This window comes from Pelodiscus sinensis, chromosome 8 (assembly GCF_052426305.1).
Source record: "Pelodiscus sinensis isolate ZL-2025 chromosome 8, ASM5242630v1, whole genome shotgun sequence".
Classification (NCBI taxonomy): Eukaryota; Metazoa; Chordata; order Testudines; family Trionychidae; genus Pelodiscus; species Pelodiscus sinensis.
Window position 1 is genome coordinate 30,577,308 of NC_143059.1, and position 27,433 is coordinate 30,604,740.

A 27,433-nucleotide genomic window follows, 5' to 3' on the forward strand; every position below is an offset into this window, starting at 1 on the left:
TGCTTGTTTGGACTGTTTATAACTTTAATCCTTCTAAGGAGAAAAGTTCCTAGCTATGACATATCAGCAAAACAGCCATCTGATTTTTACTACTGTATGAATCTTGGCTACATTGTACCATTTGTTACCCTTGGCTAAGCAGCCCAGGTTAAAAGGCTGTCCCAGTTACAACTTCCACAAAAGCCTAGTCCTGGAATGGGTAGCTGCAGGCCAGATTCAAGGTGTAGTCAGTCACTATTGTCATGCAGCTTTGCTAGATTCAGTGTAGTCCAATCAGTGCCTCGCTTTCACAGAACCAGTGGTGGTAAAGCTGCTGAAAACCAATGTCAGTTTACCCATTCTCTTATAGTTTAACTCGCTTTACCATGCCAAATGTTTTACCTAATATGTTCTTGAATATCTACAGCAATGGAGCTTTGACAACCACAGCCTTTGAGCATCTATTCTAGTGGTCCCCAACCTTTTGGGGCTGCCGGGTGAGCAGGGGCAGAGCAGCACATGCGCTGCGCACGCGCCATGCACCCGGGGACGGCACCGTGCATGCGCTGGGTGCCTGGGGTGCAAGAATGGATTGGGCTGGCCCTGGTCACTAGGCAGGTGCACATAAATGCCCCAGCGGGCGCCATGGCGCCCGTGGGCACCGCGTTGGGGACCACTGATATTCCATGGTGCAAATGGTTTGCTCTCTCTTCCTTCCTCAGCCATATCCATCTCAAACTTTTCCTTTGGCTTCAGACCAATGCTTTGTTCTACCATATTCCAAGATAAGATAAATAGGAATTATAAATAAGGAATTGAAGCGTTTATGGGAATTCATACAAATACCTTTATGGGATGAATTTTGAACAGTTACCTACCTTCACTAGCAAGTGAGTGAGCTTCTCTTCCCCACTGTATACTGTCCCAGAAACTTTCCCATCCTCCCAATGTACGTCAGCTGAAAAATAAAAAAAGCATAAACAACAAAAGTTCGCATAGCCAGCCATCCTGGTATGAAAGCTACTCAAAACTGCACACACACAAAAATGGCATCAATGCTAGTAAGAATACATACCACAAGCATGATCTTCTCAGTTACTGATTAGCACTGACTATTTTCTCCATTCTAGCATTAATAAAGCTGAGAATTACATGAAGAAACTCTACTTTATAAAATCAGAGCAAAGAAAGAAACTTAAATGGAGTGCCTGATGGACTTGCAACTTCTAAGCACCGACAAGTCCTAAACAGGTTTGCCCAGATTCTGAAGATGGTTAGGTCAAGCGTTTTTGTTGCCACCGCCGCCCCCTCCCCGCCCATACACTTTTGGTTATCTTCATTGTAAGTCAATTATAAAGAGCTTTGGAGAGAAAAAAACACTATGGTTAGTGTGTTACTTCCAGACTATACTTGGGGTGAGAGCATTCAATAATGTAAAATGCTAAACTCTTCCCTACAGTACATTTCCCGCTTCCCTGGTATCAGGATGATTAGCATAAACAAAATTTCACAAGAAAAAATTAGAAACCATAAGTACTCCATCACATTTTACCAAATGCAATGGCTCGAACAGATGGAGTAGTCGAGCAATGTGTACCTACAGCAAAGTACATACAACAAACCAACAATTGTGCAGTAATTCCCACTGAAGATTCCAAAACCTGGCCACACTGCCGGATCCTGTTCATTGAAGGTGGTAACTGTACAGGCTGAATCTTCCTTGTCCAGCACTCTCAGGACCAGGCCCATCCCAAATGAGGGAATTTGCCAGATATGGAGTGGTCTCCTGCCACTGGACTCCCAGGTTGTACCCCCTCCTTGCAGTTGGCTCTGCTCCAGCCCCACTCCCACTGGGCTCCAGCCTGCTGGGGTTCCCCAGGACAGAGCTCCTCAGCTGCCATGGCCCTGCTTCTCCCCTACCCAACCGGGGATTCCTGGGGACGGAGTGTGCCAGCTGCTCTGTTTTTGCTGCTCCGCCCAGCCAGGGGTCCCCCAGGGACAGGGCTCACTGGTCCCACTGCTACCCACCCAGATGGGACTTCCCAGGGAGAGAGCTCCCCAGCCTCTACAGCCCCCCTTCTCCCCAGCCTGGCCTGGAATCTCCGGGGATGAGGCTTGCCAGTCCTGCTGCTGCCCCACCTGGCAAGGGCTCCACAGGGTGGAGCGCCTCTGCTGCCACAGCTCCACTTCTCCCAGCTACCCGGGACTCCCCAGGGACAGAGTTTGCATCCCCAGGCGCCGGGGCTCTCTGATCCAGCAACTGATGTTGCTGGACCAGAGAATCACAGATTTCGGAGGTTCAATCTATACCAACAACATTCAACTATCTTACAAAGTATCTGAAAAACAGCTCAAACCAAACTGTACTGTTAAAAATATGCAGTGCAAACTCCAGTAACTGTTTGCATCTAAAAGTGCATGTAAATTACTGCAGCTTCCGAACATAGCACGTATGTCTGATAGTGCTAGGGTGAATAATAATCAAGAAGCATCTCAACATGTTATCATCCAAGCATTTTAACTGGGTAATCTTCCACCAATAAGAGAAAAGCTGTAACAAATGCATCATTTCAGAGAATCTTTTCAATGGGATTCAGTTATCTGTTTTACCATCCTCCTCCTCTTAAACTCTCAAAAAGAGTTCCTTTTCTTCCATTCGGAAGAAGCAGCTTTCATAATTCAGGGGTATCAACTTCACTTACAGATACAAGACTCAGGTCCCAGCCTCCCTCCCAAATAGCTTTTGGAGAAAGGAGCAGTGAACAACTGACCAGGGCATGGGGGGGAGGAGGAGGGAGGGAGGAGAGAAATACCTTTGAGGGAGTCTAGGAGAAAGAGCATTTTGAAACCAGAAAGTTAGTGTAAGGGAAAACAGATGTAGAAAAAGAGGACACAGTAAGCTCCAGAAGAATTGTGGAGAATAGAAAAACAGTAGAAGTTTTCCTACATGCAATATTGTTTTTCAGATTTAGTGATAGCTAAACTGTTTCAAGAAAGTTCCAATGTCAAAAAATATTAAATCAGTCCTCCTAATCAGCTTCTTTTGGAAGCTGTAAATCCTCCTAAATTTTCTTATTAGAATGTGGAAGGTAAATTAACTGGAGAAGAAATTTCAGACTACAAAAGCAACTCAGCAGTGAAGTTTCAGAGGCTGTCTATGTGGATCTAAGCCAAGGAAACACTCTAGCACCTAGCACACTGCAAGTCTCAGTGACTGAGATAAGCAAGAAATCCCTGTAAACAATTTGTTTTGTACTTTGCTGTACAAAAACAAAACAAACCATGCTTCTGGCAAGAGTCTAACACTGGGATAGTAGTTCTGAAGCATGAGACCTGACTCAAATATTTTCCAAGTTACAGGTGTCAATCAAAAGGAAATTTGTCTTGCTTTTCTGGGACAAAAAGTATCAGGAGTCTGCAACTGCCCTCATCTATGTGGCCATGCAGCTTCTTATTAATCCCTGCACACTGGCCATTAAGTCCTACAGGGGGCTCAGGGATGCAGCTGGGAAAGATGCCTCTACCCAAGATCCAAAGTGCTGCAGTTGGAGAAGAGGAGCCCTTCTCCCCCACCTGAGCATGGAGCTGCCATAGCCAAGACAGCTCTGTGCTCAGACCAGCAGGGAAGTAACCAGCAGAAGGTCAAACTCATAGGCAGAGTGCCCCAGGCCTGAGCACCAGTTCTGCACACCCTCTCTCCTATTGGACAGCTTCAAGCCAACAGAAACTCAGGGGGTGGTACTTGCAGGCGAGAGTCAAGTGCCTCAAGCCCCTTCCTGCTCCAGGAGCTGGACCTGCTGGTCACTTCCAGGGCACAGCACTATGCTCAAGTATAGGCAAGCAGCTTGTCTTAGCACCACTACCCAGGTAAACCCAAGCCCCACTCCACTCTGAGCCCCTGCAACTCAGAGCCACCTCCTACACTCAAAAGCCCTCATCCCCTGTCCTGTCCCAAAGCCTACACTCCCAGTCCAGAACCTACATCCCCTCCTGCTCCCCAGCCCAGAATCCCTAGACTCCCCCTTGAATCCCCAGGCACACTCCAGAGACCTCATCCCTTCCTAGACCCCACGCATAATCCCCTCCTGTATTCCAAATAACTCGGCCCCACCCACCAACCTGGAGCCCCCTCCTCCACCTGAAACCCTTCATTCCCAGCCTCACTCCAGAGCCCACAACTCCTGCCAGAGCCCTCACCCCAATTACTTGCCCCAGCCTGGAGCCCCTATTCAAACCCTCACCCCAACTACAAAGAGATCTCCTTCTTTCAATAATGGCAATTAGTGCTCCACCCTCCCACTGAATGCTCACTGATTTGTTACTACAGGGATGCTTGTGAGAGCTACACTGCTGCCACTGATTTATTTCCCTTAGAACTGGAGGTGGAAGAGGAGGGAAGATTGATGCATCTGTTTTAGAAAAAGGTTCCCAAGACAAGAATTGGTCAAATTTGCCCACTGCCACCCCAGGTAACCTTTCCTTATCCTTTCCTCGTTACTGTTCCAACAGGTCAGTGAAACACAATAAAAACTTGCCAATTACCTTTGAAAACATTACCCTCAAACACAAATGGTCTGGATTATATTTCACTACCACGATGTGAACAAAATGGAACTAAATTACTTTTCTATTACCTCCAGTTAATACTGGCCACCTGAGTTTATGGGATGTCTGAGTATTAGTTAATTAGAAACATGTGGATTGGTATTAATTTATGCTGTCCTGTAAATGACTAACAGTTGATGAATACTAAGACATGTATTCAATTAAACTATTCATAGCAGTCACCAGAGTCAATTTTATTTTTATAGGTGTGTAAACATATAGCATAATTCTAATATTAGGCCTATGAAGTAGACCTGCATACACAGGTGCCATACAGAGACCTGCATACACTGGGGCTGGAGCATCCTGGGGAAAAAACCCAGCAGCTCTTCCCTGCCTTTCTAGCACCTCCTATCCATCACAGATCAGCTGTTCAACAGCATGCAGGAGGCCCTAGTGAGAAAGCAAAGAGAGAGGGCAGGGCACGATCAGAGGAGGGAAAAAGCAGACCAGGAAGGCACAGGGTCTGGGGCAGAGTGGGGGTTAAGCACCCTCCAGGAATTCACAAACATGATGTCTCTGCTTGCAATATACCAGTATGAGCTCACTGCCATACCCATAGAGCTGTACTCTTTCATCTTCTCGAGTACGGCCGGTTGGCTCAGGCCTTGTGCTGGCAATGCTTTGATATAACCTTTTCCTTCCTTCAGGAATGGCAAACCAGAGGCTACGTCATCCAAGGCCTTGTTAAACTGCTTTTGTATCTACAAAGAAAAAAATGCCTTCAACAATAGGGTCCATACATTTTATGTTGCACAGAACACTCAGTGCTAGTCACTGGAACACTGAGCTCAACACTGAAGTGTGTTACCTCCTTGAACAGATACTGTCAAATGCTGTGTATATTAATTTAATCCCTTAATGCCTATTTGTAACCTTGAAAATAATATTGTCAAATGTAGTAAAACAAGTTCCCGGGGTCCCCCCAGGCTTTTTATGGTGTTCAAGACCATGATAATACAATCACTAATTTTATATCAGATATAGTTTCAAAATGGATTAACTTTTGGACCATCTTGCTTCAGAAATCAGCTGTACTTTTAGAAACCCTGAAAAATATCACTGTTGCACAATGAGATACCAAATGAAACATATCTGAACATACAGATAAGATTATGACACTTTCACTCCTCCCCCACTTTGAAGGCCCAGATTTGCCCTCATAGCAGCACAGACAGTGCTCTCATAGCAGCACAGATAATGCTTCCAGAAGCATTATCTACAATAGCTGTTGAGATATTGATCAGTACCAGAGACTTTTGAACATTGGAATGCCTGGGAGTCAAGGCCTCTTGTAAGCAATATGACAGGCTTATGTGTCAGACTCTACTCATCAGTGGAAGCTCTAAGCAAATGAGAAACTAAACTGTTCTTCTGAAATGGGCCAACATCTCAGTAGCACTATCCTGAAAATATGGGTCATGTAAAAATAAGAAACAGTTGTAGGGAGTCCAGAACTACTGTGTGCGCGCTCTAACAGTAAGCAAAGAACAGACAAGTGGAATATAATATGGAGTTATGAATTCAGCTGCTAAACTCACTGGCTATGATAACCACGTCAAACAATGGTAGAATGTATTGGTCAGGACATCAACTCCTTTAAAAAGGGAGGTATTTGTAGCTTATCTGAACTGGATAGTGCTTTTAAACTAGTTCCATACATCAGTAATAATGCTAAGGGAAGATCTGAGAGAGAAAGCACTCTATCATGCTAAACCAGTGGTTTTCAACCTATGGGGGAAGAGGGAGTGTCACAGACTATGTTTAAAGATTTTTAAAAGTCTCCACACCAACATTCAAAAATGTTTAGGGGGCTGCAAATGAAAAAGGTTGAAAACTACTGTTTTTCGTCTGTTACATATAGAAACAACCTGGCACCTGAATACCCCATTTTATGTAGTCTGTCTATTGTGATTGATGTTTTCAGGACAAAGACTGTATTTCATAGCCACCAAATACAGTACTGTCATTTACCAAATACATTTAAAAGCAGCTCTATCCTTGTTGATGCCAAGAATTCCTGACATATAATTACAAGGAATGGCAGTAGAATTGCTGAATCTTGTAATATGCAGGTTTAAGTTTCAATAAAAAAACCCACCAAAAAACAAACCTCTATTGTATTTCTTGTTTTAATTATTACATCACTTCTGTTCTCTAAAGAGTCCAAACCATCCTAATGCAGGCTCTAAACCAATCAAAGACAAGGAGAATAACCTCTGCATCTTGCTTAACGCGAGGTTCAGTTATCATATTTCTGCAGACCAATAACCAGATGTGGATAACACAAGTAGAATGATAACTTAGCTCAGAAAAATAACCCATAGTAAACTCTATGGCCTTTATCCACCAGCTAAAGCTATTTTGGGAAAGTCTGATAATACACAAAGGAGTTGCAGAAACTCAGGTACTTGGGATTACTGGTAACAAAAATGTCATCTCCCTTTTCTGAAGTCAATACTGCTACAGAAAAGTTACTTGGGCTGTAAGCATCTAGAACAGGTTTGCCAGCACCTAGCACAAAAGTCTCCTGGGTGTTACTGCAATACAAATAGGAGAGACAGTGCTGGCTGAATATTAAGGAAAGCTGTTCAAATACTTACTATTGTACCAACAAAAGGCATTTTTCTTAGAGCTTTGAAGAACCATTTTTTGCTTCGTGATGTTAAACCTGAGAAACAAAAAACAAAATTAAACAGCCTGCTCTGATCTAATAAGCCAAAAAACTCCTAAAGATTAGTACTGCTGGTATATGGCAGGAATTCTTGGCTAAAAGAAACAATGAAGAAGAGATTGATGTGCAGAGATTTAACACACTGAAGAATGAAATTTCAATCTGCCCCAGATTACCAGCAAAAGCGATTTAAGAATATGGTTTAGTCAGTCATTAGTAGTTTAGCTTTTAAGCTGGCTCCCGCTCCCCCCTTGTTGTCTCTGTCTGATAGAGGCAGCAAAGTGGGAGGGAGAAGGGGGTGGTGAAGCGACTAGTCTCATCACTAGTCGACTATCCGATATGCTTATCGGATAGTCAACTAGTCACTTACATCCCTAGTTTCCCTGCCCCCCAGGCATGTGATGCACAGAGAAGCATATGGCCCCTGCAGTTGACCACCTTAAGCAGCACATGGAGACATGGTAGGCAAGGAACCTGCCTGACTGACTGTCCTGCTGGCCAGGAGCTGCCTAAGGTAAGCGTCTCCCAGCCAGATCCTGTACCTGGTACCTTATCCCCTCCTCCCCAATCATCTGCACCATCGTTCATGCACACATCTCAGCCCAGCTTCTGCACCCCAATACCCTGCCCCAAGTCACAACCTCCTTACAGACTCTGCACCCTTCACCTTCCTCTTCTGCATCCATATCCCAGACCCTGTACCCTAATTCCCTGTACCAGATTACAAGCCCCTCCTGCACCCCAATCTCCTACCCCAAGCTCCCTTCTGCACCCAATCTCCAACACAGACCCTGCACCTCCTCTTTTAATGATGGAAGAGTGCATACCAAATTCTTGAAGTGGTCCCCCATCAAAAATTATTGTCCATCCCTGTTCTAGATGGCGTTCCACCACTCCATGATATGAAATGGTTTAGCTATTAAAACTTTGCCAAATCTTGACCTTAAATATAATAGCCAAATACTTTACTGACACACACTGGTTTATGCCAGAAGCCTGTTTATAAACAGAAAAATATTTATATGAAAAAAAGCCCAGCCGTCACAAAACCCCAACTCCAGACATGTGCGCCAAGGTACTCACTCTCTGATTGGAAGAGGATACCATGCAGCCACACCACCACCAGAGTAGAAGCAAATGTTGAGCCAATCAGTTGCCAAGGTTCAATCCCAGCAAACTGTCCATTCACGATGTTCCTGGCTTTTTCTAAATACATCAGCACAATTTCTTTAAAGGGAACAAAGGTATCCTGGGGGAGGAGGGGGAAAGAAAGAAAAAACATCACATTACAAAAGGTCAGCCACACCTCTTCAAATTACTGCAAATATGGGCATTCAAAAAGAGCTTGCCTAAAGCAGACATTAAACTGACTGCCAGCTAGTCTGTGCTCCTATTGGAAAGGAGCCCAGTATATTGCAGCTAAAATCAGTGTTGCCAACTGTCATAATTTTATTATAAAACTCACAATAATTATGATTTTCCTTAAAGCCCCAACTTCTGGGGCCAATGAGATAAATGATTATTTCAGCCAAGGCCAAGCATGGGGGACACGAGAGGCTGTGCGCCCCACCTCAAGTGTTTATTTAAATATTTTTACCCCACCTTTCTATTTAAAATATTCAAGTGTTGGGAGTGGGAGGGGCCAGCCAACAGGCCAGCAGTGGGACTAATGGAGCTGGAGGGCTGGCAGCAGGGGTTCTCTTACACACACACAGCAGCAGCACGGGAAGCAGAACTAGGAGGCCCTTGCTCATACCACTCTCCAGCCATGTCTCTCCTGGGGGCTGGGTGGGACCACCTGCGCACTCACTCGCAGGAAGGGAGCAAAGTGAACTGGCACCACCTTGGTCCACTTTCCCTGGAGCTGCTGGTGACTGCAGGTGGTGGGAGGGTAGGGCGGACTCCTGCTGCTAGCACCAGCCCTATTATTCCCCCCAGGCTGCCTCAACTGGGGGAAAAGGCAGGGTGGAGGTATGGAGTGGGGTTGTTCTGGGCCTTCCCTGGGCAGGAGGGGGAGGTGTGGCCAATGATCCTCCCCCATTCTCCTTCATTAGTTGCCTCTGACTTCAGCCTTCATTCTTAAAGAAAAAGGAAGTTTTTAGCCTTCTGTCTGTAGAGAAAGCTTCAAAACATGACCCCAATGCACCCTAAGGCTCAAAATCAAGGCAAATAAAAAAAAAACCAAATTATTATTTTTCCATACTCTTGTGATATTGAAGTCCAAGCATACACCTTACCAGCATGCTTGCCAGCTAGCTCCTTAACCGGAAGGCCCCCTGCCAGCCTGCAGCCTGTGTTTAACTGGTTAAATACATTGTTTAATTGGTTAATTATTCTGAGTGGCTTTTACATCCCTTAAGTCCATCTCATGATTGTTTAACATTTGAGGTTAGCAATACAGCTACGTGTCCCATAATTAGGACAGGCCGTCAGTTGCCATCAATTGTGCTCCTGATTAGCGCAGGAGAAGCAAGTGCTAGACTAGGGGTGTCAAATTCACAGCCAGTGGGCCATCAGTAGCCCAAGCAGTCCTACACTTTGGCCTGCAGCCCTTGGGAAGGTGGGGGTATCTGTACCCTTCCCCCAAGTTCAGAACCTGCTCTACCCCATCCCACCCCTTCCCTCAAGTCTCCTCCCACAAGGGATATGACCATGGGGATTACCAGGGTGAAATAGGTTGGCAGCGGGAGTCAGTTTACCCCCCAGTCACTGCAGTAGCAGAAGCTGTGGCAATGTGGAGCAATGCAGCAGCCTCTGCTCTGCCACCATCTCCCAGGCCAGCCCAGTCACTCTGCCTCACCACGGCAGCAAGAAGCGGAGCACCGCAGCCCCAGTGCAGGTTAGGGATATAAAATCCTGTTTAATTAGTTAAGTGGTTAAATATTAAGTTTAACCAGTTAACGGATTAAATGGGAGGGGGAGCTGTTCCTGGGTAACAGTTAATTAGGGAAAAAACAACAAATGGTCTGGTAGCACTTTATAGACTAACAAAACATTAATCAATGGGTATTTTGTAAACATGGAACCGCTAAATATTTTTAACAGTTCATGTTTACAATGGGGGGGGGGGGGCAAGGCAGAAGCCAGTTTTTAAGCCAGGTCCCCACAAGCACTAACGGGGGCCAAGTGACTCTGCGAGAGCCAATAGATCTTGAAAGCCGGCTTCCTGCACATACCTGCTCCCCTCCATACTGCTGCCTCTCTATCATTAAGATTAACCAATAAGTCCAAGTTACACAGATGCCTTATGTTGACCTAATTATGTCAGTGTACATACTACAGCCTTAGTCCACAGTTGTAAGTGTCCTACCACATCAGCATCATAACTCCTATCTCCATAAGAGTTGTAGGGCTCACTTCAGCGTAGGGCTCATTTCAACAGTGCAACAATCCATTTCTTCATAGGGCTCATTTCAACAACGCAATGCAGTGTTTGTACAGGCACTTACTTACATCAACTGTATTGTCAATTTCATGGCTCCAGCATGAAATTGGTAACGCAGAACAGCTACAGCCCAGCTCCCCAGCTCCAGTCAGGCTGCTGCTCCAAGGCTTCCCACTCAGGGAGCCAAGGAACCCAGGTGGGCTCCAGCAAGGAGCTAAAGCCCAGGTTCTCAGAACCATCTTCCCCACACACATTTCAGTCATTGGCTGTAAGTTAACTTAATAAAAGATCTACTTAGGGCCAGTGTTCCCTGTGAATTGTGTACTTGTGCAGCCACTCAGGAAAAATTCATATGCTGCCCAGCTGATTAGCAGACCTCACATAGCTAGGCTGTGTTTCTATTGGTGGTGCACATGCCTCGATGCACAGAAAAATTCACTGTGCATATGGATGGTAAATATTAGAGGGGTTGTCGCATACGGCTGTAGTGAAGATATGCCCTAAGCATTGAAAGGGTACTATACCAATGAGTTCACTCTCAGTGGTAGCATGGCTACAGCATACACACAAATGCTACAAAGGCCTCTGGTCCACTTTACCATAGCCATGCCCATGCTCTGACTTACTGTTTAACTCTCCATGTACTTCACATAATTTATAAACAACTGAATGCCTAGTGTGGTACTTCGCTGCAGAAACTCCACTGTGTAGTTACAAGACCGTGTTTACAGAGCTACACTTCCAGTTCTAATTTTATCAACTATTAATACTTAATAAATATTGATGCGATTAATCCTCACACACATAAGATTTGCTTCCATTTCTAGAACTAGTGGCCCAAAAACACTCTGCACAGAAAACAGTGAGATAGCAAGGATTCAGCAGCAGAGGAGGGCAGAAGGAATAGGGTGGAAAAGGATTTTCCCCTACTCCTCAGCCATTTTCCTTGGCTGTGTCTAGACTGGTAAGTTTTTCCGCAAAATCAGCTGCTTTTGTGGAAAAACTTGCCAGCTATCTACACTGGCTGCTTGAATTCCCGCAAGAACACTGACTTCCTACTGTCTGAAATCAGTGCTTCTTGCGGAAATACTATGCTGCTCCCATTCGGGCAAAAGCTTTTGCACAAAAGGGCCAGTGTAGACAGCTCAGATTTGTTTTGCGCAAAAAAGCCCCGATCGCGAAAATGGCAATCGGGGCTTTTTTGTGGAAAAGCGCGTTGTGATTGGCATGGATGCTTTTCCGCAAAAAATGCTTTTGCGGAAAAGCGTCCGTGCCAATCTAGATGCTCTTTTCCACAAATGCTTTTAATGGAAAACTTTTCCGTTAAAAGCATTTGCGGAAAATCATGCCAGTCTAGACGTAGCCCTTGGGTTTACTATTTTTAAAAAGTGATTTCAGTTCAGGAAGGAAATGCTGGTTTAGTCAGGGGAACTGTGAAAGGAGACCAAAACCAAGACAGATGGAAATCAGGATGGGGAGGGAGGGAATGGAGTAAAACAACAATTCATGCCTTATTTATTAATTTGGAGTTTCTTGGATGGTAAAGTGTTGGGCATTTTAAACATGTCAATTGACAGTACACTAGAAAATGTACCTGGCGTTACTTGGCTCCTTCCGCGTAGGGAGTGGAGGTGCAGGAATCAGGGCAGAGGGCTGGGAGGCTCATCAGGGCTGCCCACTGGCCATGAGAACAGTGTTGGAGCAGCCGCCCCCTCCCCAGCTCCTCTGGAGGAGGGAGGCTGCAGTGTCCAGCCTCCGCAGTGCTTCTCCAAGGGGGTGGGGATGAGAAGTGGATAGTGTTCATCAGGAAAGGGGACTGGAGCTACATGAGCTGGCCATGGCCATGATCCTCGGGGTGGGCAAGGGGAGGGCTGCATCACTTGGCCCTAGCCCAAGCAGTGCTTGGGGGGAGGGACTATGCAGCTCACCCCCAATGGAACTCCTTTGGGAGGGGGCAGGGAGTCTTCACTGGCTGGCTCTGGCCTCCAGCTTGTCTGGGGACAGGGATATTCCATTGCCTGGTCCTGGCCCGCAGCTTCTCTAGGATGATGGTGTTGCTGGCTAGCAGGGCTCCCTCTCCCTCATCTGGTGCTGTGGCCCAGAGTTTGGGTGGGGAGGCAATTAGGACAGAGGGGCCCACTTACTTAGGCCAGTTGCCAGCAACAAGGAGAGTCCTGGCCCCAGCTGGCTGCTCTCTTCCATCGGCCACCCCCTGGGGTCACTGCAATATAACTGTCCCTTCTATCAGACCCTCCCTTTCCATGTTATGGAAAACAATCCCAGTCCAGGTACATCCCATACTCCTGGCACAATCAAATCCTGACCTTGCTTTAAGCTAAAAGAAGAGAAAGCTGCATATCACATTTGGTGGTCCTAGCTCTTACCATTTAGAAGGAGTTCTCGAACAAACAGACCCATAGATGGCTGGGCAGACACAAACTTTTTAAAATATACACAAAGATTGAATTTCCCTGCTCAAAAGTAATCAGTAAATTAGAATGCATCTCTCATTTTAGAGTTGAATAGGATAAAACCAAAACAATATAAAAAAGAGAGTCCATACTAATTCATTCCAATTGGAATGGATTGTTTGAATCAGTATAACGATGCTGTTTTCAAGCTTACCATAGTTCTATACCCTTTCCTAACAAATCTGAATAGCTTGATCCATACAGCTCATTTAACTCTTTGCAGTCTGCAGCACTTAATGAGTCACACACACTTCTCACTTTCTTCTGAATAGAGCTATATCAAGGAGGCAGTTGGCACAAGTCCTGAACAATGATTCTGTGTGTTTTTCATTCCATTGTACACAAAAAACTAAGATTAACATTTTGTCATGGTTATTTTTAGCACACATCATAGACAGGTCACCAGCAACAGATAAAAATTCACAGAAGCTGCTGACCTGTCTAAGACTTCACTAAATATAACGTGGGAGGAGGGGGAAAGAGGCTGATAGCTAGAGCTCCACAGTCATGAGAGGAAGGGGACGGCCACAGCCCTTTCTCCACCAGCCTCAGCCACAAGGGGGAGTAGCAGAGTGTGCAAGGCCTCTACCAAAGCCAAAGAGCAGAGTGCAAGGTGTGCACAGCTCCAGCCGCTCACAGCAGATGCCAAAAGAAGTCACAAAGGTCTGGTAAAGTTATGGAATACATGACTAAATCGTATCCTTGCCCGTAAGTCGAATTTTAATTTTATTCAGGCTCATACTTCAGATACAACTGCACCATTTGCTATTTTCAGGACACTAGCACAGAGATGCACTGATTAAATCCTACAAACCACAGTCCTCTGCCCAAATACAAGAGATAACAATCCTCTCCATTGTAGGGATGTAATAGTGTAGTCAATTAACCGATAAGCGAAACCTTATAGGTTAATGCTCTAGACTACATGCATTTCCCTCCCTCCCTGCCCCCAGTAAATTTTTAGCAGGATGGCCAAAAGCCTGGGTCAGTCTTGGCTTGCGATGGGTCCAGGACCTACCCTTACTGCAGCTCTGCATTTAAAGTGTATTAGGAGCCAGGTGGACAGGCAGCCCAGCTCAGTACTAGCTTGTGCCAGGTCAAGGAGCTCAGACACCCCTCCCCCAGACAGTGGCTGCTGCCCCCCTGAGCTGCTGCCTCTGATGCAGAGGCAACAGTGCAGGGTGACAGGGGTCTCCTCAGGAGCGAGGTCAGAGTACACTGGCTGCTGGTCCCGTCCCCGGAAACTACAGAATAGTAGACTAACCAATATTCATGAGGTTACTCGACTATTCAATTAATCGATATTTAACATCCTTTCTCCATTGTAATCTTTTTCAGACAGGTCGCATTTATTTTATTTCTGCTGCTTCTTTCAGCAAGACTCAGCAATGGAACTATTGACCACACATGCTTAAAGGGAAGATATTTTTAGCATTACAGAAGTCAATCGACCTTCTTTTCTTCTCCTCCATCACTCACTTTAAAGGAGGGGCAAGCTCAGTGGCCTGAAGAGAAATTAAATCAACATTTATGTACCTACAAAACCTTGTGGAAAAAAATACAAACCTATTTCACCCTGATTTGTATGTTATGGGAGAAACACAAGATGGCATGAATCAGCTTCTGTGATTGAGGGACTTTGACTTAAGGCAAAAAAACTCCTAAGACCTTATCAGTGTGCTCATGTTTCTAATTGATTGAAACAATTCCCTAAGCCAGTGGTTCCCAACCTTTTTTATACTGAAGTCCAGCAAGCCCATTCACAAACTTCTGGCAGACCAGTAACATTTATTGTCAACCCCCTGCCTCTAAGAGTTCCCCGCACCTTAGCGCTCCCCATTGATAGTCCCACTCCCAGAGTCCCCCAGTGCCTGCTCCGCCTTCCTCATCTAGCCCTGCGTTGCCTCCCAGCCACCAGCTGAGCTCTGCTGTCCAGGTCATGGCTGCTCTAAGGCTGCAGTGCAGAGCTCCATGTGGCCCTCCCACTGCATAGCAAACAGCTCCTCCGCTCTGGAGGAATCTCTGCCCCTGTCTAGTGCTGGTTGGCTGAGAGGTGGGGCAGGATGACAAATTCGCAAAGTACTATGCTAAGAATGACACAAATATTGGAAATAAACATTCAAATATTTACATCTTCAGTACTTGCATTATTTTTATTTATGTATTTATTCAGAAGCCTGGGCAACTGCAGTGCTTTTATCAATAAAAACTGGGACAATCTCCTGATGACTTTATATTTTAAATCCATTAGTTGATTTAATTCGTTCTAGGTATAGCAGTCCTACCTTTACAAACATGGAACAATTGTTACCATCTTACACCTCAAAAGAAATGACAGAGAGACACAGCAAAAGTCCATCACCATATATATATATATATATATATATATATATATATATACACACACACACACACAAGTTAACCAAAGTGGACATGGTTGTTATGCCAGAAAATTACTATCCTGGCAATGAAGTTTAAAACTTTAGTGGGTCCCTGTACAGCAAATTAACAGACCATACAATTGCTAATATGAAGAATCTTGATTTGCTGCCAGAGTGCATAACTAAAATGCAAGTCTCCATGATCAAAACGGCAACATTCACTAGCATTAAATTGACTTATAGGAAGAGCTAAAAATAAGATCTCATAAGGAAAAAGAATTCCCCCAGGAGGATCACAAAATCATGTGAAGACTAAGACTACGTTTTAATGGCAGTATAGATTTTTTTTTAAGTACCAAAAGAAATCTTATGCTCATTATGTAATTAAGGGTATGTTTAGATCTATTTCTAGAGACCAAATTGTATACAGCTATCTACATCTAAAAGCATGTGACAGCACAAGGAGATTGTTAGAATGACCATTTCAGCACATTTTCTGGATTGGTGTATACAAAATACTTCAGTTGTCTCATCTTAGCACCCATTTATAATTCAATACCTCAAAATATTGAAGAAAGTGTTCAAATACTCAGTTCCATTTTTCAATGTGTCAATAGACATTATGGCTAACACAAACTTTACTTAGCCTGCACTCATTTTTATCTAGTGAATGTTGTATGCTTGTTAAACATTGCACTCCAAATTGATTCAAGTTGTATTGTATAAGCAGCATCCATAGTAGGAATGCTTTGCCAGTGAAGTACAGGTTGGACTTCCCTGGTCCAGTATCCTTGGGACCTGAGCAGTCCCAAACCAGGGAGTCTGCCAGACCCGAGGAGGTCAAAGCCATGTTCCCAACCACCAGAGCACTCTGATCCAGCAATATCCATGGTCCAGACTAGGGATGTGAACAAGTAATCATTAGTTGATTAACCGATAAGCCTAGCCTTATTTAATCTACTACTGTGTCAGAGGCAGCAAGGGGGGAGCAGGGAGTAAGAGCTTTGCTCCACTTCCTCTGCCACTGTGGGGTGAGGCAGACAGACCCCTGCTGCCAGCTCCACTTGCCTGGGTTTGGGGAAGAAGTGGAATGGGGACAGAGCAAGGGCAGGGAACAGACAGGTATGTCTCAGTCCTTCCTTGGGGTGGAGAGTGTCACATAACCAGCAGCCCACAGGATCCTCCTCCTCCTCCCCCCGACCTGTCTCCTCTGGTTGTGTGGGTCGATCAGATTACTATGGTCGATTAAGGCCAAGTCTACACTAGACCCGGAAGGTTGGGTTAAGGTATACAACTCCAGTTATGTAAAGTTCGTAGCAGGAGTCAACTTATCTTACACCAAGCTTGGCTCCATCCTCATAGCAAAAGGCCAATGGGAGCAAACGCTCCCATTGGTTTCCCTTACTCCTCACAATTGTGAGTATATATACACACCTCTCCCTGCTGAGGGTCTCCCACTATCCTATCCTCCCTCCACTGTGGTACCTCCCATCTCCAGCTGCCCTTGTCACTGCAGGTTTGGCAGAGAGTGGCCTCTGTCAGAGCCCAGCTCCAGCCCTCCTCCAATTGCCAGCCCCAGTGGCTGTGCCCATAGTAGGCAATTGGGGAGGACAGTGCTCTCCTCCCCCCCAACATGAAGCTTACACCAAGGGACTAGATTGGTGATACCGGGCAAAGGTGAGGGGACCAGATGCTGGCCAGAGCCAGGCACCCCAGACCTAATACCTCCCCCCTCCCCCAGAGCCAGGCACCCCCACCCCAATACCTCCCCCAGAGCCAGGCGCCCCCACCCCAATACCTCCCCCCTCCCCCAGAGCCAGGCACCCCCACCCCAATACCTCCCCCCTCCCCCAGAGCCAGGCACCCCCACCCCAATACCTCCCCCCTCCCCCAGAGCCAGGCGCCCCCACCCCAATACCTCCCCCCTCCCCCAGAGCCAGGCACCCCCACCCCAATACCTCCCCCCTCCCCCAGAGCCAGGCACCCCCACCCCAATACCTCCCCCCTCCCCCAGAGCCAGGCACCCCCACCCCAATACCTCCCCCACACCTAGTACCTGGGTCCCGGAGTCGCCGCTCATTTCCTCCTCAGGCGCGCTGCGGCGGCGCGAGCTCAGCGAGCAGCTGTGAGCGCTGTGCGCAGAGTGGCCGGGCTGGATGTGAGCGCGTGCGCAGAACGCCCAGCGCTGAGCGGCCCGGCCGGCTGTGAGCGCGTGCGCAGAGCGCTCAGCGGCCCATCCGAACGTGAGCAGACACTGGGCGGAGCGCGGCCCGGCCGACTGTGATTTGCAGTCGGCACGTGCTCCGAGCGGCCATGGGGCCGCGCTTTATTCCTGTATAAAAATGCGCTGGCGGCGCGCCAAACGCCAGTTCGCATGCCTGCTCTAGGGCTTGCTAGGCTGGTTCCTGCTCACTCATTCCTCTGCCTGGTGTGGGGAAGGAATTGTCCCCAGGTCAACCTGAGTGACCTTGAGAAATAGTTCACCTTCCTCTAAAGCAGGGATCAGCAGCCTTTCCGAAGAAGCTTGCTAAGATTTAACTCTTCTGCCTCGGTGGTGCTGCTCTCCGGGGAAGAGCTCTCTCCACCGGGCCCCCTGTGAACACCCTGGCTCAATGCAAATCTTTGAGCTGATTTACCACTTGCTAATGGAAACTCACTGTTAATTACATAATTACACTTGAGCCATTTTGCTAGGGCTGCAGTTAGGGAGAACTGTTTAATTTAAATTATTAAACAGATCAAGCATTTTAACTTTCTGTTTATCAAACTTCATTTTAAATAAACATAAGTAAAATATGCCCAGTACAAAAGGTTTCAAAGTTTTCTTTATGGCAGGGGGTGGGAAACCTTTTTTGGGTTGGGGGTCACTGACCCACAGAGAAATCAGCTGGGGATCACACAAGTGAGATGTGAAAATCTCCAAAAAACCCCAACCTTCACTGATGTGGCCTCCCAACTGAAACACCTCACTCCTCTGCGTTCCAGCTACGCAGGGTGAGGGGAAGGGACAGGAAGGACTTAGGTTCTGGTCATCTCATAGGCCAGATTTACTTTTCTGGGGTTCCAGAGTTAGTGGATTTTGTAAACCATCTTAGCCTCTGAGGTGGGAACTAAAATGAGGGGTTCAATGTGTGGGACAGGGCTGCCAGTGAGTAGAATAGAGATGTAGGATCTGGGTGGGAGGTGGGGTGCAGGACAGAGTCTAGAAGGGAGTTTGGCGGCAGAAGAGGGTGTGGGTATGAGGACGTTTGGGAGCGGAAGGGGGCTGGGGGAGTAATGCAGAAAAGGTGAGAGGGTGAGAATGCAGCCAAATAGCTAGTTGGGGAGGGAGGCAAAGAAGAGAAGAATAAAGAAAAGTGCAGCTTCTGCAAAGTAAAATTGTATCCCCCTCACATCTCTCTGCTCTGGCCTCATTCCCCTCAGCCCCATGATGCCTCCAATCTGATCCCCGGCATTACCCATCCTCTTCAGTTGCAACCCCTCCTAACCTGCCCCCACATCATCCTTCACCCCTCTCCCGCCCCCACATAGGGTTGCCAGGTGTCTGGTTTTGAACCAGACAGTCCAGTATTTGAGCTTTCTGTTCAGGAAACAAATCAAGAAAATATAAATGAGAAAATATAAATGTCCGGTATTTTCTAATAAGATGTAATGTAGATTGTGATGTAATGTCAAGTGTGTCCGGTATTTTTGTTGAAACCATCTAGCAACCCTACCCCCACATTCTTGTGTCCCCAGCGCACTCAGCAGGGCAGCAGCACTGGGGCGCAGAGAGGTGGGGGAGCACAATCTCTTCAGCCCAAAACAGCCCTTTGCCTGCAGCTCCAGGGCTGGCCTGGGCTGGCCTTAGCCCAGCCACGGGCAGCAGGTCACTGGGGAAGGGGCTTCCTGCCCCAGCACACTGACTGTGGGGAGCAGCCCAGGCCCCCATGCGCAACATGTGGGTGGCTGCCCAGCCCCGCCCCTTCCTGAAGCAGGAAGCCTGTAACGCAGGAGCAGGGGTTAACCCCTGAACTCCCAGGAGCTGCACACCCAGGCTGGACAGGGGCAACCCCAGGAGGACACACACATGTGCCTCTCCCATCCCTCCCTCCCAGCAGGAAGCCAGAGCTAGTGTTCCAGTCTGCAGCTACATGGCTGAGGCTAGAGCCTCAGCATGAGCTCCTGGCTGCCCCGAGGGGAGGGGCAGAGCTGAGCTCCCGTCCCGTGTGTCATGGGAAATCAGCTCACATGCAGCTTGTGGCACATATGCCAGGGGTTGCTGACCTCTGCTCTAAAGTATGTTAGTGCAGGTTACTTGGCAGAATTACCTGGGTGTCTCTCTCACTCATTTCCCTGCTATTGTGGGAGACTGAGGCAATGGTGCACCTTAGTCTCTCTTGTTCTCTGCCTCTGACTGTTCTCTCCTCTTATGTGTTGTAAGACTTTAGTCTTATTTTCATTGTTGGATTTAGTGTGTAGATGCTGGGTGAGCTCCAACAAATCAGGATGACTAGCTATGCAAAGGCTTATTATAGGTCTAGCATAAAAATATATTGGAGGTTGAATAAACAGAGCAGTAAGAATAAAACAGAAGAATTCCAAGTTCTCATTTACAAAGGGGAAAAAACATTAAAAGTGAGACAGACAGGGGCCTATGTTAAGCAAGTCCTAAAGAATGTAATTATATGAAGTGCCCAAGGGAACCCAAGGGCAAAATAAAGATCGGATCAAGACTTCACATGCAAACCAAAGATTTTGATCACGAAGTCAAACTCCAGAAAGCTGCCTGCCCTTAACAGTTGTCCCAGCTAGAAAGTTAAATACTGATTGCCAGTGATAAACAAATGCTCTCCAATTGCAAAGCAACACCATTTACTCTGAATTGCAGGCAAAATGCTGCATATGCCAAATTTACTAAACTCCATTTACAAATACATACATTTCTCAGAGGTAAAGTTTTCAAAGGTACCCAAGGGACAAAGACCAAGTCACTTGTGAAAATATGATTCAGCTTTATGTTAATAGGTGAGTTTCTAGGTGGCACACAAGAACAGCAAGACTGGGTCAGACTAAAGGTCCATCTAGACCAGTATTCTTTCAGTCAGTGGCTAATACAAGATGCTTCTGAGAGAATTAATAGAAAAGGTAATTATCAAGTGATCCCTCCCCTGTCACCCATTCCCAGCTTCTGACAGACAGGCTCTGAACACCATTCCTACCCATCCTGGCCCATTTCCATCCCTGACAAACAGGCTAGGGACACCATACTTATCCATCCTGGCTAATAGCCATTGATGGACCTATACTCCATGAATTTATCTAGCTCTTTTTTTGAACCCTTTTATAATCTTGACCTTCACAACATCTTCTGGCAAAGAATTCCACAGGTTGACTGCACTGTGTGAAGAAATACTTCCTTTTAATTGTTTTAAAATAGCTTCTTATTAATTTCATTTGGTGACACCTAACTTTTGTGTTATGAAAAGTAAACAAGACTTTCTTATTTACCTTCTCCTCACTAGTCATGATTTTATAGACCTCTCTTACATTACCCTCCTAAATGATCTCTTTCCCAAGCAGAGTTCCCTGTAAGCTGGCTGCTTGTGTAACTGCTCAGGAGAGATTCTAGTGCCGCCCAGCTGATTAGCAGAGCTCCCACAGCTAAGTTTGTGTTTCTCTGGGTGGTGAACATTTACACATGCCTCAATACACACAAAATTTATTCTGCACAATGATGGAAAAAATCTGCACGTGGATGGAAAAGATTAGAGGGAACACTGTTGCCAAGATGGAAAGTCCTAATCTTATTAAGCTCTCCTCATATGGCAGCCTTTCCATACCCCTAATCACTTTTGTTACCCTTTTTTTAACCTTTTCTAGTTCCAGTACATCTTTTTTTTTAGATGAGGCAACCTCATCTGCATGCAGTATTTAAGATGTGGGCACACCATGCATTTGTACAGAGGCAATATGATACTTTCTGTCTTCTGTATCGCTTTCTTAATCATTCCCAATATTCTGCTCGCTTTTTTAACTGCTGCTACACATTGAGTGGATGTTTTCAGAAAACTATCCACAATGACTCCAAGTTCTCTATATTCAGCAGTAACAGCTAATTTAGATCTCAATTGTAAAATGATGAGATTATGGTTTCCAATCTTCATAACTTTGCATTTATCAATACTGAATTCCATCTGCCATTTTCCCCACTCACACAGTTTTGTGAGATCCTTATGAAGTTCTTTGCAGTCTGCTGTGGACTTAACTATCTTGATCAGTTTTGGATCATTTGCAAGTTTTGTTTACCCTTTTCTCCAGATCATGTGAATATCTTGAACAAGACTGGTCCCAGTACAGACACTGATGAGACACTACTCTTCACCTCTCTCCATTCTTAAAATAGACCAGTTATTCCACATCTTCATTCAAAAGACTTGGTAGCATTTTAATAACTCCTAATTATCTTTGGGAAATGGGACAAGGGAGCAGCATCCATTGTGCAGTTATGAAAATTTTATCCCAAGTCTTTAAAAAAAATTAATGTGTTTCTAGGCAGCAGATCTTACCAATATGAAACTAACCCTCTTGACTGACTTAAGAGCTATTGATTTTACCTCTAGATCAGGGGTTGGCAACCTTTACAAACCAAAGAGCCAAACTACATCAAAATTCAGAATAAGTGGTCAACAAAGCGCCAGTATAACAATGCCCATTTGCATGACTGAAAACTGAAAACATACAACTTAATATTATTGATAATTGACACAATGATTAATAATAGCATAAATGAAACATACAGACTTTATTTAATGGGACTTCAGTTACTGCATCTTTTCACACATTTCTTTGATGTTTACATTATAACTGGTCAAATCCAGCTTCATGCAGGCATTCAGGCTGTCTTCTGTCAATCTTATGGTAGGGGCCCAGGGATGTGAGGATGCAGGAAACTGTGATGGGATTTGGAGTGTGTAGGGGGTGCAGGAGTGTTATGGTAGGGGACTGGGGATGTGAGCAGTGCTTTTTTTGTTTAAAAAAAAAAGATGCCGGTACTCCAGGGGAAAAATTGTTGAGCTCTGACTGAAGGTGCTGGTACTGCGTACCAGGCAGTACCGTCACAAAAAAAGCACTGGATGTGAGGATGCAGGAGTTTGAGGATTTGGCGGGTATTAGGGACTAAGGGCAGGGGGTTCAAGTGTATGATGGGCTCATAGTTGGTGTGGGGAGGAGGGTTCAGGAGTGTTATGATGCTACAGCCAGATGGGGACTTGTTGGCCAGGCTTCATTTTTAAATAAAGTAAAATATTATGTTCAACACAAAAGATTTCAACATTGTCTTTATGGCAGAAGCGGGGAACCTTTTTTGAGTCAGGGGTCATTGACCCACAGAACAAAAAATCAGTCAGGAACCATACAAGTGAGGGGGAAACCCCAAACCCACAACCCTCACTGATGTGCCCCCCCCCCAACTGAAACACCTCAATTCCCAGGTGCTCCAGCCCCATGGTGGGAGATACAGGGAGGACTGAGGTTCAAGGCCTCAGGCCAGATTTCCTTTTCAGAGGTTCCAAGGTTAGTGGATTCTGTAAGTCCCCCTCAGCTCAGGATGGGAGGTAGGGTGCAGGAGCAGGCTGGGAGTAAGGTGTCTGGATGCAGGGGAGGGGCAGGCTGTCTGGCCGGGGGAGGGAGGGAGGGAGGGTGATTGAGGAAGTTAAGGTGTGGGGTCTGGGCATGAGAGGGTGGGGGAGCACTTACTTGTTTTCATGCTGCATTACAGCATCCTCCTGCTCCCAGTCACCGGGAGGAAGCCTCCAGGGAGGATTCACAGGGGAAGCCTCCAGGAAGTGTGTCCCGGAAGAAGAGTCCCAGGAGAGGGAAAATGGCAGAGTACATGGAATCAATTTTAGTTCCACTTGTTCCCTGCACACTTGATCCAGCGGGGTGGCTCAGGCCTTTCTCTCCCTGGTCCCCCTGCAGTCCCATGCCGGCACTCATGTTCCAATATTGCGGGGGGGGGGAGGGGGAAGAGAGGGGCTGTAAGGCTGTAGCACCCACATGGGTTCCTTGTTGGGGGGGCTGAGTTGGGGCTCCAGAAGAGCCACATCTGCCTCCCTAGCGAGCTACATTTGGCTCACTAACCATAGGTTGCCGATTCCTGCTCTAGATTCCTAAAGTGAACCCATTCTCCCAATTCATAGAAGAGCAAAGACTTGAAAGCTCTTTGGATACAAAATACCAATACATTCAGTTTTGTTTTCTATGACTTTTCTATAGAAATTAGTTGACTGATATAGTTTGCTTGCTGTGTTGTAGATAACATACTTTCCCATGCCTCTCGAAAGCACAAATTCTACCATTACTGCAGCACCATGCCAAGGTATCAGCAGCACTACAGATATTTGACATCTAGTAGTAGGCAATTTTATTAAGCAGACTAGAGTACAGTAATTGTCCTTTTTTGATTAATTCTAACACAATGCCTGGCACAATTTACCCATGTAGAAGACTCTCAGAGTTACAAACCTCAGAAATGGAGGTTGTAACTGAACAAAACATGATTATTCTTTCATAACTGAATGTTGATGTAAGACAGCTTTGAAATTTACTATGCATAAAAATGTTGCTTCCCTTGATTTTTTCAGTAATTTACATTTAACGAAGTACTGCACTAGCTTTAGTCTGCTGCTGCCTGATTGTATACTTCTGGTTTTAAATGAGGTGTGTGGTTGACTAATTACTTTGCAACTCTGGTGTTTGTAACTCTAAGGTTCTATGGTAGAGTCATGCAATCATTTCACAAGACCATTTGTTTACTCACTAATTGAATGAAACTATTACACATCAGGGATCCACCTTCTCTGCTACAATCATAACAGAAGACTTCCAATCTCTAAATACCAACACTGTAATAACAACAAAAGGTTTTGCAATAGCTCTCAAAATAGAGCATATGCTTTTATTGACATCTTGTATACATGGATCTTTCTTGGTCAGCTTGAAGGGGCACAGGCTCAAAAGGCCAAAGTTTTGGTTTATATTTGTGTGCACATTTTATGAAATAAGGATTTCATTTTTTTAAGGAAACACCCCACCTTGCCACCTGATGTTAGCTGCCAACACCAGGCCAGGCCAAATGCTGCTCTCAAAAAAGCCAGCCAATTTTGAAGAACTGAAATTGAGGCATTCCTGCTCCACAGACTTCATTATGAATCTGAAGAAAGCATAAAAGTGTTGCTCATAGTTCTTTGAAGGAGCCCATTTAATACAAAAGCAATAGAAAGACCATTCAAGCATTTAGTCTACACAAAGAGCTGCCATTTTTAGTTTCTTTAATCTCTTAAAAGAAGGGAGAAGAATTAAAATAGTTTGAACACACTATTATTTACAAAGAGATGGGAACAACTCAGATTAGAATTCAAAGAAATTACATTCTAAAAGTTTTCCAAAACAAGGTAATTAATTTTAGTTCCAGGACAAGGTAAGGAACAAAATAATTCTGTGAGAATCCCTGTTTTCACCCTGTAATAGCTGAGATGACAAGGCCTTTTCTGCACTACAGAGATTTCTCAAGAAAATTTAGGTTGACTATCGAAGTGTCACAATTACATCACTATTGCATGTTCACACTACACTCTTTTTTTGCAGCATTTTGTCAATGGTCCTGTTTACTGTGCACCTGCCATCCCTGTGTGAAAAGGATGAGACCTGTGCTGTGTCAGGACTGATACCCACTCTGGCACGCCAAGTGCAGAAGATAGGGGCCTGCAAGGTACCTTAAATACCTTGCCTCTATAGGCTCTATTTACAAAAAAAACCCAGTCTCATAGATTTACCAACTTTGGGGGGAAGCTACCACCATCAAGTGATTTAACCCTGAAAAAAACAGGAAGGAACTCTTAAAATTCCTTCTCCGTAGTACCCCAAGCTCTTTTGCTACAAGAGAGCTTGAAAAAAGCAGCAAAAAGCACAGGAAAACAAACTGTATCTCTGACAGCTGATCTCCAAGGCTAGGCAGACACACACAAAGCTTCTGTTACATACAGACTTCTTGTTACCTTCCAGGACACAAGAATCAAATAAAAAGTAGTTTATATCAGTTTCATTTAGCATGGACACTGACCATTTTCCCCCATTTTTTCCCCTTCTCGTTCCCTCCCCATTCCTCTCTTTCTCTGCTATTTATTTTGCAATCTAAAGAAATGGGTTGTGCCCATGAAAGCTCATGATACCATCTACATTTTTTGTTAGGCAGTCTCTAATGTGCTGCAGGGGTATTCATAAATATCAAAATTCCTATGGCTGAAGCGGAGCTGGAACTGGAAAGCTTCTTGTCCTGTATTCTCAGATTCAAAAGCTCCACAGTGGTCTAAGCAGGAGAGCTGGGAAAATGCAATTTGAGCTCTCCACACAAGCAACATTTCAAAAATCCCCAGGCCTTTAAAGAGGGAGAGGTGGATGGTTATAGCTGCAGGGCAGTTCAAATTGCTAACAAGAGTGGTCAGGATACGCATTGTGGGACACTCTGTGGAGACCGTTTACAGCAACAAAACCAAGTATAGCATCTACACCGGCACTTTGTAGATAAAAGGCAGCCACAAAAAAGCTTTATGCCTCCTGTTGAAATGGCTTTATTTTGTCAGCCAAGCAGGAAAGTTTCATAAACAAAAGGAGCACTGTACACCTCCACTGTTTTATCAACAAAAGCTGTGTATTAAGCGTGTAACCACAGGATTTTTTTAGCGGTTACACCTTTAAAAACCATGCAGGGGTGGGGGGCAAGTGAGAGTCAGTGCTCACAGGGAGTCAGCTTAACTTCTGTGGGAGGTGGGGGCAGGCAGCTCTGCAGGAGCTAGCACACGTGGGGAACTAACTTAAAAGTCAGCTCCCTACCAGCACCAGCACCAGCACCAGCACCAACTCCTGCCTTCCCCACCCCACCCCCACTTGCTGCCACTGATACCATATAACCCTCACGATTAACCAGTGTGCCCAGGCTTACGGGTTACTCATGTAAATAGCTACTCGCTAACATCTCTATTATGTAGTATAGAAAGGACCTATGCTGCTTCCTTAGGTCATCAAGAGCAAGACAAGATACTCTCAAGGCAGTCTTTGAGAAAAAGACTAAGATCAAAGCAGGCATCAATCATAAAGTATGGCTTCTGGAACACAAGGACACCGTGACCATACTGTGGAGTGTTTACGTCGTTCATAAAAAAATAACATTTGACAGGTAAATTCTGTTCTGCATTTCTGTGGAAGAAAGTCCATGTATTACAAGCTTGAAGAAAATCAGACCGTGTGTCAACCTATAATTAATATGCTGCACATAGCAAGTTATCCCAATTCAAATGCAGCCTAATTGGTGAAGTTACTTGCTTCCTCACTTGTGGTTAAAGGAAAACTAGATTCTGTTTGTCAGCTGACCTCTTGCACATGACAGACTTGTGCATCAGCCCTGGCTATTGCAAAGTTTCCTCAATGTAATGTGAGATAGCCCATATACTACACATGGATATATAGGCAACACCAGACATTACTTCTCTGAAATTCTAATAGTAAATAGAAATCACAGCTCATGTTCCCCTTGTAGGTAGCCGTGAAGATCCAGCCACCAGATCACAAGACAAAGAGAGGGAATGAAAAGACAACAAACATGTAGGGCCACTGTAACATTTTTTGTTCCACCTTCTCTGGACCTTCCGAAAAAGGTCCTATAGAATAAGAGTATAGTAACCTGTTCAAGATGACGTTTGGTCATGTAGCTAGTTATTTCAATGCACACCCAGAACATTGCTACCACAAAATACTCTGATATATGTTCAGTATAAGCAGAACAGCTGCTGATCAATGCATTTTTGAGAGTGGATCAGATTTTCCAACATTCCTAAGTGCCATGTACTCCTAAATCATTTAGGTATTTGAAAGTCACACACTCCCTCTCAGACATCCCTTT

General features: G+C 45.4%; 1 protein-coding gene across 1 annotated transcript in view; it reads right to left on the bottom strand.

The window, feature by feature from the left end:
- The window catches only part of SGPL1 (sphingosine-1-phosphate lyase 1), a 44,794-nt gene extending 27,085 nt beyond the window's left edge, over window positions 1-17,709 (bottom strand). Inside the window, exons 1-5 of the mRNA XM_075934965.2 lie at window positions 17,552-17,709; window positions 8,342-8,507; window positions 7,188-7,255; window positions 5,141-5,288; window positions 858-937 (exon numbers count right to left, since the gene is read on the bottom strand). Of these exons, the coding sequence (XP_075791080.1) occupies window positions 858-937; window positions 5,141-5,288; window positions 7,188-7,255; window positions 8,342-8,507; window positions 17,552-17,575 (486 nt within the window). The 5' untranslated portion in view covers window positions 17,576-17,709. The remainder of the gene's footprint in view (window positions 1-857; window positions 938-5,140; window positions 5,289-7,187; window positions 7,256-8,341; window positions 8,508-17,551) is intronic.
- Between the last annotated feature and the right edge of the window lie 9,724 nt (window positions 17,710-27,433).